The sequence below is a fragment of the Empidonax traillii genome, unplaced genomic scaffold (genome assembly GCF_003031625.1).
Source record: "Empidonax traillii isolate 1590-97213 ecotype Southwest subspecies unplaced genomic scaffold, ASM303162v1 scaffold139:size1643147, whole genome shotgun sequence".
NCBI lineage: Eukaryota > Metazoa > Chordata > Aves > Passeriformes > Tyrannidae > Empidonax > Empidonax traillii.
Genome location: NW_020955332.1, coordinates 361,258 through 375,655, shown reverse-complemented (window position 1 = coordinate 375,655; position 14,398 = coordinate 361,258). Strand labels below are relative to the sequence as shown.

Genomic DNA, 14,398 nt, shown 5'->3' with positions numbered 1-14,398 from the left:
AAATAGGGAGGATTAGATGTTAGAGATGGGGTGTCAGGATTCAGATTAATAGGGATATAATTCTTTGAGAAGAGAAAAGCATATCTCCTTTTAGGTTAATTAACACACTGCGCTAAAGGACAGAACCAGCTGTCCTTGACCTCCTTTAGGGACAAGCAAGCAACTGTCCTTGCACAACTGCTCTTCCATGATGTGTCCTCCATTTTTTTTTCCATCTTAAGTGATAACAAGGTAACATGGAAAATCACTTTCAAGTCATAAGTGTAACACTTTCCATAGATTAGATTTGTAATAGTTTATGCCACACTCTGCATTATTGAATTTTATTGGCTTTATGTCAGAGTTTAATAAGGATCCAAAGTTGTTTTTGTGTGAAGATCAAGAGCTACCTCCTTAAAACAGACAACAAACACTTTAGATTGTAACAGTAAAAAAGGATAGATATCAAACTCTCTATCAGAAATTCAGACCTAACCCTTATCAGGGACATAATGATTTATCAAATGGAAATGCAGAATATGTCCCCAGAGGAAAACCAAAGTCCATGGTTATAAATAATATGTATGGAAAAAAACCCTACAGACCATTAAATATTAAACAGAAAAGAATGCTGAAGAATGCTGCACATCAGTGATATGAAAGCTGGTTGGAAATCTAAGGAACATCCACTATCTGAGTAACAGACAGAAACTGCAATCCAGTCGCTCACTTTGCGTAGATGTGACAAAGAATGCAAAGACACATCTTAGTGCAGTCAAACGTGAATTTTCCTCAAGTGAGAGGATAAATTTTTTCACAAAATTCAGTTTAAAAACTGCAAAGTCAAGCAAATAAATATCAAAATATAAAAGAAATTTAAAAAAATAAATCTGTAAGGATCCAGAGCAGACATACTTACAATACAAAAATCCACACAGAGTTTAAAGTGAAGGTGATGATAAATACACAGACAAACATTGGAACTAAGTTCAGTCCTGAGGACCATGAACAGTGAGCTACAAAGATGAAGTAGCAAAATAAATACAGGCCAGTTTAAACTTGTAGGCTTCTATGACGTGCCCGAGGGAAGGGTGTATGTCATGGACAGGATAATAACTTTGGTATCAAATCTGAACCAGACAGGAATTGGCTGATTGTACCACATGAAGATATGATCACAGGAAATGTATGTCTCACAAAGATATATGTATGTTTTTGAGAGGATGTGGAAGGGGCTTGTTCTTTTCTTTTTCTAAGAGACCATATGCCTAGAAAAAAGGTAGCAGGAAAAGCTGCAGAACAGTCAGCAAATGGCTTGATGTTTAAAACACAAGACTTGATATACCGGGTCTCAAAGTCTAGTTACTGGACCAAAAAAAGAGGAGACAAAGTCAACTTTTTCACTGAACCTAAGGAACTGAATAAAAATATTGTAACCAAAGACTTGTTCAAGTAGCAGAAATGTTTGCTGAGATAATATCTTTGAGAAACTAAATACAGGAGCAGGATTTGGAAGACTGGGTACAGTGCCTACCAAGTCCAGTTTGACAAAAGTTACAAACTGTCAAAAAACCACTTTCCTAAAGTTGTTTTCTGAAAAAAGTTTGGTACTAGCAATATCAACCTCTTTCAGGGTATATCAACCAAGATGCAGACAGGTCTCTCAGTGATCAAAACATGCTCGGATGGATGCCTAGGGAAGCTCTCTTAATGAGCTTTAAGAACTGGGACATTACAGGAAAAGGTAAATTAAAAAAGAAGACTGCAAATATAATTTTGAGAGTCTCCAGGATTTAACAACTCCAAACACGCTAAGACCAAAGAATAAAAGAATGAATGAATTCTTTATAAACTTTTCAAAAGGAAAATTTGAGAGCTGTGTTGCTACAGAAACATGTACTTGAACGTCTGCCTCTGACATGCAACATCAGAAATGTGACTACAGCAGAAAAAAAATGCATGAACAAATCACAAAGGAAGTGCAAAGGCTTGGGTACAGCTGTACAGAGCTTCATTGTTTGCAATATGAGGATAATTTTAAAACAAAAGTTAGCCTATTTACTGCTGATGTCTCACAACAGAGAGACAAAATGTGAACAAGCACAAAGGGTAAAAAAAAAAGTAAAATTTTGGGAAGTAGAAAATTATTCTATAGTGTGAGTTTTATGACTATCGTCTCCTTTCGGGAGTTCCCTCAGAGGTGTAGTTGTACCTGACACATAAACAAATGGGATGGCACAAAGCAATGCTGCAAATTGATGAAAAACACCATTTAAACATTTAAAGGTGACGCAGTATCTGGGGAAGAGCAGGACAGACGTGGGTAAGTCAGTGTTTCCCATTGCCATTTTCCCAATTTGAAATAGGGGTTACAGTGATCACCAGGGTGTTCCTAGAAGAACCACGTCCACCAACAAGCCAAAAGGAGTCTGGGAATCTTCTTACCCATATGTGCACTGGTTGACATGGTAATCGTGATAATCATGATGGCCAGTGTGTCTCTGTAGCACTCATTCCTCTGGCACTGGCCTCAGCTGTTGGCCCATGATAGTCGGGATAAGTGGGCCTGCTGCTCTTGGGAGGCTGTCGATGCTTAGGAAGGTTAGCACAGTCTCAGCGGTAGGAATCATTCATTGTGTCTGATATGGTAAATACTTTTATTTACTCAGTCAGAGATTATGAGAAACATAATTAGATGGCATCTATGTCATTCTGACACTGGTTTTACTTGACATTAAAATTTTCTGCTTTTTTCTGTTGCAAGTGAATAAATAAGACTCATGACTGATGGGTGCCATTTCCGGTATAAACACAAAAACGCAAAAGGGAGTTGGACAGCTGAAGTCCTATATAACACGTGGACTAAGCATATAAGTGGGATTTTAATATTGTGCCAGCATCCTTGTAGCCATGTATTAGATTAAAAGTCACAGAACAAAGTTCTCAATAATCCTCTATTAATGTAGAATCTACATGGAAAATCTTAGTCATAATTTGGGAAAGTGAGTGCAGTAAAAGTATCACATTCATTATAAAACTGATAAATGATAAAAAGGGGCATAAATTTCACTGTATGCTTATTGTGTATTTCACTGGGAGCTGAACTGAAGTCTCTGTTTGTGATTTATATGCCACTAATAGGGTCTATTCTGGGTTATGCTTTTGGATTTATGGCTGTCTCTCCCTCTGTTAAACTGCAGTTGGAAAGAATTAAAACATTAGTCTCTTAAGTGTATGTACCCACATGTAGATATACTTGTTAGCTGTTTGGACAAAGGATCTCTGATTTTAATGCTGAACCAGGAATAATACAAATATGTTCAGTTTGTACTATTATTTTAAATTATAAAACATGCACATATTCTTATCTGATTGTTTTCATCTGGAAAATGACCAGTATAACAGAATTGTCTGTAGTCCTATAGCAGCTTCTGCATCATAACTATTTAAAACTCAAACATCGTTCAAGTTTCATTGAGTAGAATAGTGCTGAGCTTCCCCTCACATGCTGAAAGCATCTCTTTAAAGTGTACAGCCCACTTTTGATGCTCAGTACCTGGAATCAGTAGGGTGTTGGTTTTTTTTTTCTTGAGAGAAGGATGTTGTTGAGAAGCTGACATGTTCTGTTCTTGCTTTAAATGAATGATGAAACAATCTCATCCTCTTTGACTGTGAGTAATAAGGCATTGCTATTTGGATAGTATCAACTATTCATGTGTCACCATAAAGATATTTTTGTAGCTGGTGATGTTCTTAAACCAACCAGCCATAAATTAAAGTGTTATAACATGTTTATTCTCCCTCCTTTCAAACTGATGTGGAAACACTGGGCTTCTCTGATTTGGAAACACTGGACTTGCCTGTTTATGAGTTTTTAGGAAAGAAAGGACATATCCCCAGCTGTATAAGACGACATTGCTCCTCCTGTTCCTCCTGTAGTGTTAGTGAAGCGAGGCTGGCTAATTTACACCAGATAAGGATCTGCAGTGCAGTTACACTTCAGAGATGCTGTCTTTAGAAGGCAAATATTGTGGCCCTATTAAAGTTTATTTCAGAGTATTAATTTGATCTGTTCTTGTCCATTTCTTGGGCTTCTGACAATGTCTCTTATAGACCCAGTCCCCCTATGAGTTCAAGGGAGGCAGCTCCTTATGTCAATCTGCAGTTCTTTTGTACTACTTCATTTGTACTTAGACTTTGTACTACTTCTTTTGTACTTAGCCTTTAGAATAGGCTAATAACTTGCATAGAAGGAATATAATTAAAATAACAGCAGAGATACTGTCTTGTGGGTGGATTTCTTCTATCCAAACCTCAGCTCATTTGCAGGTTGCGAAATAACCAGGAGCATCCTAGAATAGCACAGAGTGCTCAACTTTGGTCATTTTCTTATCGCAAAATTGGCTCTAAGTCCCAGAAACTACAGTCTGCAGTGAAGCACCTGGATTCATCATCAGCAAATTATTTAAAATTTTAATAAGCAGTTGTACTGAATAGTAAGAAAAATATGATATAACCTGGGGTTTTTTTTGCTGTTATAATATTATGCTTAGGGAAATCCTTGTCATTAAAAAATTGCATGAAAAGCATATTAATGTAAACAGTTTCAACAAATTATCTCTTGTATTCTAATTAGATGGGGGGAAAAAAAGGGGGAAAATATGCTTATTGTAGCTGGATTGTACAAAGTATGCTTCATTTGGCTAATTATCAACCCTGTTGATAAGAGTCCTCCAGGACCTTTTGTTAACAGAAATGTTGCTCTGGATGACCTCTTATTTTCATTTCCTACCATTTGTGTGACCCTCTTTATTCCAATGGTATAACAACCCAGGCATACGCAAATGTAAAAACATTCAGGACTACACTGATACCTGTGTTCCTTACACCAAAAGCAACTGAACCTTTTAAGCCCAGGTGTTTCAGCCTTGCACTCCTGTGTATGCATGGTTCCCCAAGACAGCTGGAGCTGCGTGTGCAGAAACACTTCAGAATTAAAAGTTCCTCTGTTTGGATAAACTGTGCTTTGAGAAAGAAGAACTTTCCACTGTGTGAGCCACCATAGCAGTTACTGGGGGGTGGTAACTGTGAGTTTGAACAGCCAAAAAAGTGACAGATTGTGGTAACTGTGGTGCAAGGCCAGAGGCAGCTGAGATTGAAAAAGGATGACAAAATGCGGAAAAAGCAAGAAATGGCAAAGGACAATGCACCTCTGCTCTACATAGGAAGAGAAGTGTTGGGTTTCCAGTAAGTCTAAACTTGCTCATCAATTCAAATACAGCCTTGCTGAATTTTGAAGAGGCCAGGTTTATCAAGAGTGCAGGATTTTCTGGTTCTGATGTAAATGTTGTAACTCATATCACATAAGGATTCAAAATTAATGCAGCTCCATCATATTATAGGTAGGACAGAGATACTCAGAATGCATCATTTCTACACCAAGTCTACAAATCATATGAGGTCTAATGAGTTATTCTGTCACATGCCTTTCCAATTATGCTCTGATCTTCTGTTCCAATTGCTAAGGAAGTAAACCCAAGTAATTTAAGAGCCTAGATTTATGTTTAAGTTTGCAAGATGCCTTCCAAATGAAATTTAACAAAAAAATAAAAATAGAAATCCTGATCTTGTTTGGGATTTATTCTTCCAATTTTTGTCCATAGAAAACAAATTACCTTGTGACTGTACAGTTGCCATAGGAAAAAATAATGTCATTCCCTGGCCTGCATTAACCTTGACAGAGATTTGCCTGTACACTGTGATCATGTGCCCTGATTACTAAAACATTGCGTTTGTACATAGTGGTGTGAGGTTCTTTGGTTTTGACCCAGACCATCTAAAATACAACAAAGCTGTCATATATACTACTGTGAAGAGTTCTGTTTCAATGCATTCATTTTTTTTAGGAAAATCGTTTTTCCTTAGACTTAATTGTTACATGTAGTCCCTTTAAAATCAGTTGTTCTTTGAGGAAGTAGGAATCACCAGCATTTAAGGATCAGTTTGAAACATCACTATTCCAGAAAGTGCAAAAATAGGTGTTAAACCTCATCTACACTTTGTTCAGTGTCTTTTCAGTATTAAAGGTTATAATGTACTTTAAAACCTCTAGAAACTTGGTATAGGTGGAAGAAAATCATATGTAACATTTTTAAAATCAGCAGTTTTAACTTTCAAGTGCAGAGAGCCATATTTACTGTATTTGATCTCACTATAATTACAGTGGGTCTTTTTAAAATTTAATTAGTAGCAAAATAGTTAATATTGAGGGAATATCACCATGCATAAATTTTAATGGTGATAGAAATTGTAACTATTTTTCTCAAGGGATGGACAGAGATATTTCACATTGTTTCTTCAAGAAAAATCTTATATTCTTACCCCACCCACACAAAAAAATACTGAGAAAAAGTATCCTTTTGCTCTTTTTCTCTACCAAAATAGATGTATCTCCAAGGAGTTTCTCTTTGTCGTATTTGTGTGTGACCGTCTCTAACATAAAAGAGCATCATGTAGTACACAGACACTCAAACACTTGTTTTCAGCACACAATGACTTTTTCATTGTTGTATAACTGAGCAAGTGTAGCACATAGCCATACAGGTGATAAATACAAAACTTCAAAGCACTGGTAGGAGCCAGAAGAGTGAACTTACAAAAAAATTGCCTCTTTTCTACTTCTACTGGCAGTTTTGGGATACTGATTTAACTGAATTGTAGCTGTGGACTAGTCCTTCCAGGATCATTGAGTACCTTCTGTTCTTGCCAGTTTTTCATCAGAGGCCCTGCTGGGGTCTAAAGTACAGATAGAGGACACACTCCTGCATATGTGGATCACCTCTTGTTAAGATGTCTGTGACAATTTCAGTGTACTTACAAAGCACGTCACCCATCTGTACACATAATATGTTTTCCAAGGAAACAACAAACTTTAGTCAAAAGAAATATGATTAAATTTTAACAAGCAAAGAATTTCCCATGTTTCACAGACCTCCTCTCCTTTAGTATTTCTTACCTCTGCACCAAAGAAGAAACTCCATTAGGAGAATCAGATGTTGGATGGCCTGGGTGCTTGTCATCAAACCCCCATAAATTCAGAGACATCATCTAACAATGTGTAAACCAGATTTCACAATCCATGATTTCACTACCCCTATAAAAGTAGTAGTTAAATAACTAAAATGCGTATTCTTCCCTTTTTCCAGTTGGCTTACTGTCCATTTTAGTCTTGGCCTACACAGAATTTCCTGCAAGGAAATGTACCACACGGTAGCCACCTATTAAGAATTTTTGTTACTATATGGGGAACTTTCTCAATTTTGTACATGATCCTTTCTGAAGTCGTGCAGTAACACTGCCCATGGAATTTTGAAGTTTCTTGTTGAGGAATAAAAAGAAAACCTTAAACAATCACACTTATTTTTCCATGTGTTCTTTACTAATAAAAAGTCTGACATTTTCTTTAGCCGTGTTTTAGCAAATGGATGTTGTTCTGGTTTTGTGATGTAGGCATTCAACACAGTATTTACAAAACTGGAAATGAGGACACTGAAGAAGGCTCTAAAAGTGCTTTCAGTGTAATGTAGTTAAGGAAGCCAGCATGTTTTAGGAAGGAGTATTGTGTTTTCAAATTGTTCTATGATGGAAAAAGCAATTAAATGCACAATGTTTCAGTGTACTTTCACTAATCATAATCTAGTAAAGCAGCATTACATGAAACACATTCATAATTTGTTTGCCATTTGTTCAGGTAAATTAATGCCTGCGTTGGCATATATTTACAGCCTTACTGGCTTGTAGAGTTATAGGGTCTCATAGTCGAAAAGCATACAAAGTGTTTACTGGGGGAAAAGTCAATATTGGATCAACCCTACCACTGCAAATATTCCTCTAATTCATTTGCAGTACTTTCTTGCCAGAACCACACTAGTCCTTATCCTGGAGGAATAATAAAATAATTGGCTGAGAAGGAACACCTTACTCCTGGACAAGGAAATACATTCAACTGCCAAATAAAACACAACTTCCATCCTCTTCTTGATGAGCTGTTGAAGAAACTCCACCAAGTACTTTTATCCTTCTGGTGAACACAAAAATTTTTATTTTGTCTTTCCAAAACTCATAACTTTATGATGTTACTCCAGAAGAGTATCTAAGTTTATAATTCCATACCAGTGTATATGTACTATATCACTGCACATTTAGATTTCCTTAGGGTAGGGAGCTGAATTACTCTATTACTGCAACTCTGTTGACCTCACTGTTGTAATGAAAACTTCCTTAGATAAAAAATTGCATAAATACACGTTGCTGTTATTAAAATAGACAGTCTTAAAGAAGGTTCCAATGTGAAAGAAAAGCAAACCAAACAAGCAAGGCAAGATTTGTAAATACTTTCATTCTCAAATTTTCCAGGGAAAGTTATACCTAGTGGACACATTCATTTACTACCTTACAAACAATTACATAACCCTTGTACGTAATTACACTTTCATGTATCATAACGTAATTCTGAGAACAAATTGATTTCCTGAATGCTTCTGCATCATCTCAGTCACTTCACGTGTATATTGCAACAATGAGAACATATCTCCAAAAACATTTAGCCTTTAGACTAAGAACTAATTTTATGGATGTGAATATGGAACATATTCTTCATTAGTTGTCTAAATTACCTATGGTCCACCTATCCAAAGCCTCTGAGTAGTTAGCTCTGACATTTTTTGTGTATGACTCAGTTCTTCAGTGTTTCATATTTATTAGCCAATATTAGGCAATATTTAATGGTATTCATGTTAGATATGGACCATTCACTAGGAAGCTCTGGGGACTTTAGATGATGGGGTCTGTACAGGATGCTCCTTGTAGGTGTGTAGGTGCTTCTGGGGAGCAGATTCCCAAGTTTGGCTTGGGATCTTCACATGCTTAAAGAGGATTGTTAGACGCAAACAATGGCCATACATTTCCTGATGCTTTATCATTGCTTGTCTGTAACAGGCATTTTTCTTATTTGCCCTTTCTAGGAATTTGTCATGATTGTTGTCTTTGGTTTGGAGTTTATCATTCGTATCTGGTCTGCTGGATGCTGTTGTCGATACCGAGGATGGCAAGGAAGACTGCGCTTTGCAAGGAAACCATTCTGTGTAATAGGTGAGTGTGCCAGCTCTAGTTTATTTTAAGATAAAAATAAACACCTTCCCCCTCCTTGTTTTGCTTCTGAGTGAAAACTACTGGAATCTTTTTACAGTAACCGGCAGTAAAACCAGAATAGCTGTGTGTCAGCTGTCATCTGCCCAAGGTTTCTCTAGATATGAAATCACAAATACCAGTCAGTTCATGTTTCTTATGTCCTCTAAAAGACATTTTCTCATGCATGTCATACACTTAGCCTGTATATAGGATGAATGAGGGGTTGAGAGCTGATTTGATTGAAAATTGTGGGAGCTGTATGTATTTAATGGACATATTACATGTCTTTTACAGACGTGCATAGATACCATGCACATATGCCTACACATTGTGTTCTCCTCATTTTACCTCTATGATCAGACATGTGTACACTGCAATAAGTTTGAAAACCTACCCAGAAACATCTTTTGACAACATTGCTGCTTCTCTACCTGACAGTCCAGATATCTGCTCTGCAGTGACACTAGCATAGGATATACATATTCCTTCTATAGGTATTGCAAGAGAATATTCCTCCCCTTCTTTGCCCTAGAATTTGCTGTGAGAATGGTCAGTAGGCTTGCAACCAGTCAAAATCCTGTTTTGAAAAGGAATCTGCAGGAAAACAGTTTCCTAGTAAAGGCAGAGATCAAGGATGCCTAAATGGATTTATATAATAATTTCTTATTTTTCTAATGGCTTGGAGAAAATTCTTTTTACAGATCATCTGTGAAACTTCAGGATATCGATATCCCAACTTCTCTCTCATCTTCCTTTCTGTCTCCAGCCTTCAATTTCATTTGCCTATGTCTTAAAATAACTTATGAATCAGCTGGGGCAGGAAACATGTTCTTCCATGCATCTCTACAGTGGCTAATACACAGAGTCACATGCTTAGAATCATTAAACACATGGGTCTCAGTGTAAGCAGCGAATAACAAATTGTCATGTAGATGTATGCCATGCTGGTCTGAAGAAGAGTTGCACGGTTCTGTGGCATAGCAGGCCAGTACACTGGTTAGGGCTAATGTGTAGAGCAACTTTTTTCCTTCTGCCTCTTTCCCTGATAAATCCATACCTTCTCCCAGTGGAGAAGGCTGCATGAGTAAGTGGAAAGGCATCACAGAATGGATCCCTCTTGGAAGGCAATACCCCATCTATGCTATTTTATGACACTGTGGAAGAGGAGCAAGTATTAGGATTGGCATATTAGTTCAGGCAGCAGGGGAGGTGGGGAGGTGCTTTACCAAGTCACACAATTGCCTCAAAGGTTCCATGCCTAGTTGAAAGCAGAAATCATAAACCACTGTCCTTCTTAGGCTATTCAAAGGCTATCCTCCTTCACTAAACTTATCATTATTACCAAGATTTTACAGTGCACCAAGATTTTGCAGCAATCACACAACGACTTTGGTTTGATCATAAGAAAGTACCACTGTTACTTTAGTAAAATTAACTTACTACTGCAATTTAGAACTTATTAGAAACATCTTTAAAGTATTTGAAGTTACTGGAAGCATTTGACTTCTCAGAGTATTTTGCTACTCTCCCAAATGCCAATGTTCAGTTCAGCTTTTGTTGCCCCTCCCTCTCAACTGGTAAGTTTTATACTAGTGACTAACTTCAGTTTAAGCTGTTAATTCCCAGAAAACCTGAATAGAGGGTTCTTCCTTGTCCAAAACTCTGCATATTTAAAATATATATAGGTGTGGTTCTTAGGAACATGGTTTAGTAGCAGACTTGGCTGTGTTGGGTTAATGATTTGACTCGACCTTCAAGGTCCTTTCCAACATAAACAAATAATTCTATGATTCATGGAGTGACTGGTGTAGATTTCCACCCTTTCCTTTAAACAACTTGTGTCTACCCTCCTACTGTTGGTGAAATAACTCAGGCAGGTCTCCTGGCACAGACCTCCCTGAGTCTTGGAGTTTACTTCACTTGAATGGGGTATCTCCTCCTTTCTCCAGAGTTTACCTGCTCTTCTTGTTTCGCCTATGTTTATGTAGGCAGTCTCTGACCTTAAATGCACCTTTTCTGTCCCACTTGCAACTCCATCACTTGCTATCTGAATTAATTAGTAAACAACAGTCTATTGCTTGTTGATATCTTCCTATGCTGCTTCACTGTATAGAAAGGAAACTTTTTTCTGCAGTTTCTGGAAAATATACCAATAGGAATATACCACTGACTATTCTGTGTCTCTCTTCTACTGATTGATTTTGGTCCATTTCTGTACTTAAGTGTTTCAGAAGGGAGTTTCTGATGTACTAATGTTCAGCATCTCTCCAGATTTGATCTTTTGAGGAAAAACCAAGTCATCTTGTAGCTCTTGCTACATAAAGTAATTATTTGCCTGACACCTTGGCTTTGCAGTCATGGCAAAGTGTGCTGCAACAGCAAAGGTCAGCAGGCTGTGTTAGCCAGAGCACAGTCAGTAGGTGAAGACACGATTATCTCTCTTTACTCATCACTCATTAGACCACATCCAAGATCTGGTAGACTGCACCTCATTTTACCCCTCAAACACCATACCTGAAATACCTCAATAAACTGGAGTGAATTCAGTGAAGCCACCAAGATGATCAGTGCTGGTGATCATCTTGGTGGGTGGTGAGGGACCTGGGCATGTTCAGACTGGAGAAAGGATGGCTTCAGAGGCAACTCCATGAAATCAATGCTAAGCTCCCCTTAAGAGCACATGGCCAGTTTGGGCCTATTACTTTTAATTATTTACTTAGTCATCCATTCAATTATACTTTCCATTTATTGTTACAGTGGAACAATAATATTTTAGAAGACTTAGTCTGTTTACTATTACTTAAATTTGCTATATGTCTCCAGTAGATCTATTCTCTTGATTATTTCTGTGATTGAACATAACTCACACGGGGGAATGGCCTAAGAGCTAGAAATAATAAAATTGAGGATTGCCTCAAGGATCACATTCAGACAGCCTGTATTTTTTCCGTTAATAACTTAATAACCAGAGAAGTTTAATTTAGGACCAAAGCTCTGTGCTCATGTTAGTGTGCTTACAATGTCATTATTCTGACAAATTTGTTCATCAAGCATTGCTGTATGCTACCATTTTAGTAATTACATCTATCAAATTATTTGACAGATTTGTAATCTTGTTTATTTCTGTTAAAATGGGAATAATAGTGTAGTATTAAACCTTGATTTGTATTTTGTCCCATGTCAGGAGTTACCTGCCATCTCTCATTCTCTCTGATTGCATATGACTTGTGTACATATTGTAAAAAGAATAGCAACACATCCTTCCAGGCATGTAAGGTACTTAAATATGTACATGCCTCTGCAAATACTGAATTTCCCAGACATATCATTCTGAAGATTGGCTGTTAGCACTGCAGAGCATTGTTGCTGTGTTGTGTTGTTAAAAAGAGCAGAAATCCAAGCACTGCATGTTCTAACTGCTGCCTCTGGAGATCAGGGATGCTGACACCTAGGAAGAACTTTATGGCTATGCCTTAGTTCCCTGAAGATCCCTGAAATAAAAGAGGAAAAGTCTACCAGGAAGAAGTATGGCCTCTCCTCCCTGTCAAGCCATTCATGGACACTGAACTAAATAAAGAATCTATTGTCCTTTCTCTGGCAATGGGTCTGCATATGGTGGTATGTGACCTGACAAAATTAAACTTCTGGCCAGTCTCCTGTATGCATCAGAGATTTTACTGTCACAATGAAATCTCAGTCTGTGAAGGCAGCTTCCAATTGACACATCATAAAAATAATTAGGAATAATAAATAACAAGCTGTGGGTCAGAAGAGTAAGATCCTTCCGATCTCACCTGCCTGTCTGAAGCTTACTAGGCTTTCAGAGGAACTTCTTTCTCTCTGCTGACTTTGTAAGAGACTTTGGGACTCCTACGTGAGGATGCCCAGCAAGGGAAAGTGAATTTTAGTCATAGAATCATAGAATATCCTGAGCTGGAAGGGACCCACAAGGATCATTAAGTCCAACCCTTAGCCTTGTACAAGACTATCTCCAAGAGTCACACCATGTGCCTGAGAACATTGTCCAAATACTTCTTGAACTCTGTTGGTGCTTGTGACCACTTCCCTGGGGAGCCTGTTCCAGTCTATAACCACCCTCTGGATGGCTGCCCCTCCAGTTCTCCTCATGAACAAGTTGTAACTGCAATGAGGTCTCCCCTCAGTCTCCTCCAGGCTGAACAGACCAAGTGCCCTCAGCCGCTCCTCATACGACTTCCCCTCAAGGCCCTTCACCATCTTCGTTGCCCTCCTTTGGACACTCTCTAAGAGCTTGATGTCTTTCCTATATTTCAGTGACCTGCACACAATATTCAAGGTGAGCTCACACCAATGCAGAGCAGAGTGGGACAATGTCCTCCCTCAGCCACCTGGAGATGCTTTGCCTGATGCCCCCAGGACACGGCTGGCCCTCCTGGCTGCCAGGGCACTGCTGACTCCAATGTCTAAACTTTACACAAGTTAAATTTGGGGTTTGAAACTCCTGTTTGAGAACTTTTTGACCTTAAATTTGAGCCTACTTCTAGTAATCTAACATTTCTCCAGGACAATTAGCCTTCCTGGTGGTCCAGCCGAGTGAAAGATTTCATATATTTCAGTCTATTAGCAGTTTCACCACAGCTGCTTCTATTTTACCTCTAGTCAAGCTACAGCATGATGGAAATGTCAAAAGTTCAAATTCTGTTGAGGCTGCAGAATGAACAAATTCCCAACAGAAAGCTTAAGTCCATTATCTGTAATCAGGCTCTTGAACTTCAAGTCTGGAAAACTCGTTTCAGAGCAATAAGTGATAGCAGCGACTGTTCCTTGTTACTGGATCTATTTTTCATTAATTAGAGTGGTAATGAACCTTCATCATGTGGCACTTTTGTCAAACCTTTATAAACAAATCCATATCTAGTGTGTTACAAGATCTTCTGAACCTTTAATTTGAATTATTTCAATATATTTGTGTAATGACACATTGTGTGCCTGTCACATTGGTATTTAGACACATTATATAGTTTAAATACAGACAGATAGTAAATCTGCTGCTCATGATAAATAATATAAACAGGGAGTATATTTGAACTCTAAATAACCCAGAGATGGTCTGTAATGAAGTATATCCTTGACCAAAACATACCTCACATCACATCTCATTATAAATCCCAGCAAAACCAAATTCCAGCAAATGTCCTATTTGGGGGTCTTCTGCCAGCCCAGAAAATACTCCAGAAAATACTTTGACAGT

The 14,398-nt window shown here is 37.9% G+C and overlaps 1 protein-coding gene across 4 annotated transcripts in view; it reads left to right on the top strand.

Moving 5' to 3' along the window:
- Positions 1-14,398, top strand: part of KCNQ5 (potassium voltage-gated channel subfamily Q member 5) — a 275,042-nt gene that overhangs the window by 196,522 nt on the left and 64,122 nt on the right. For all 4 annotated transcript variants that reach the window (XM_027884187.1, XM_027884186.1, XM_027884188.1 and 1 more), the window contains exon 3: positions 9,003-9,129. In XM_027884187.1, coding sequence (XP_027739988.1) covers positions 9,003-9,129 — 127 coding nt within the window. The remainder of the gene's footprint in view (positions 1-9,002; positions 9,130-14,398) is intronic.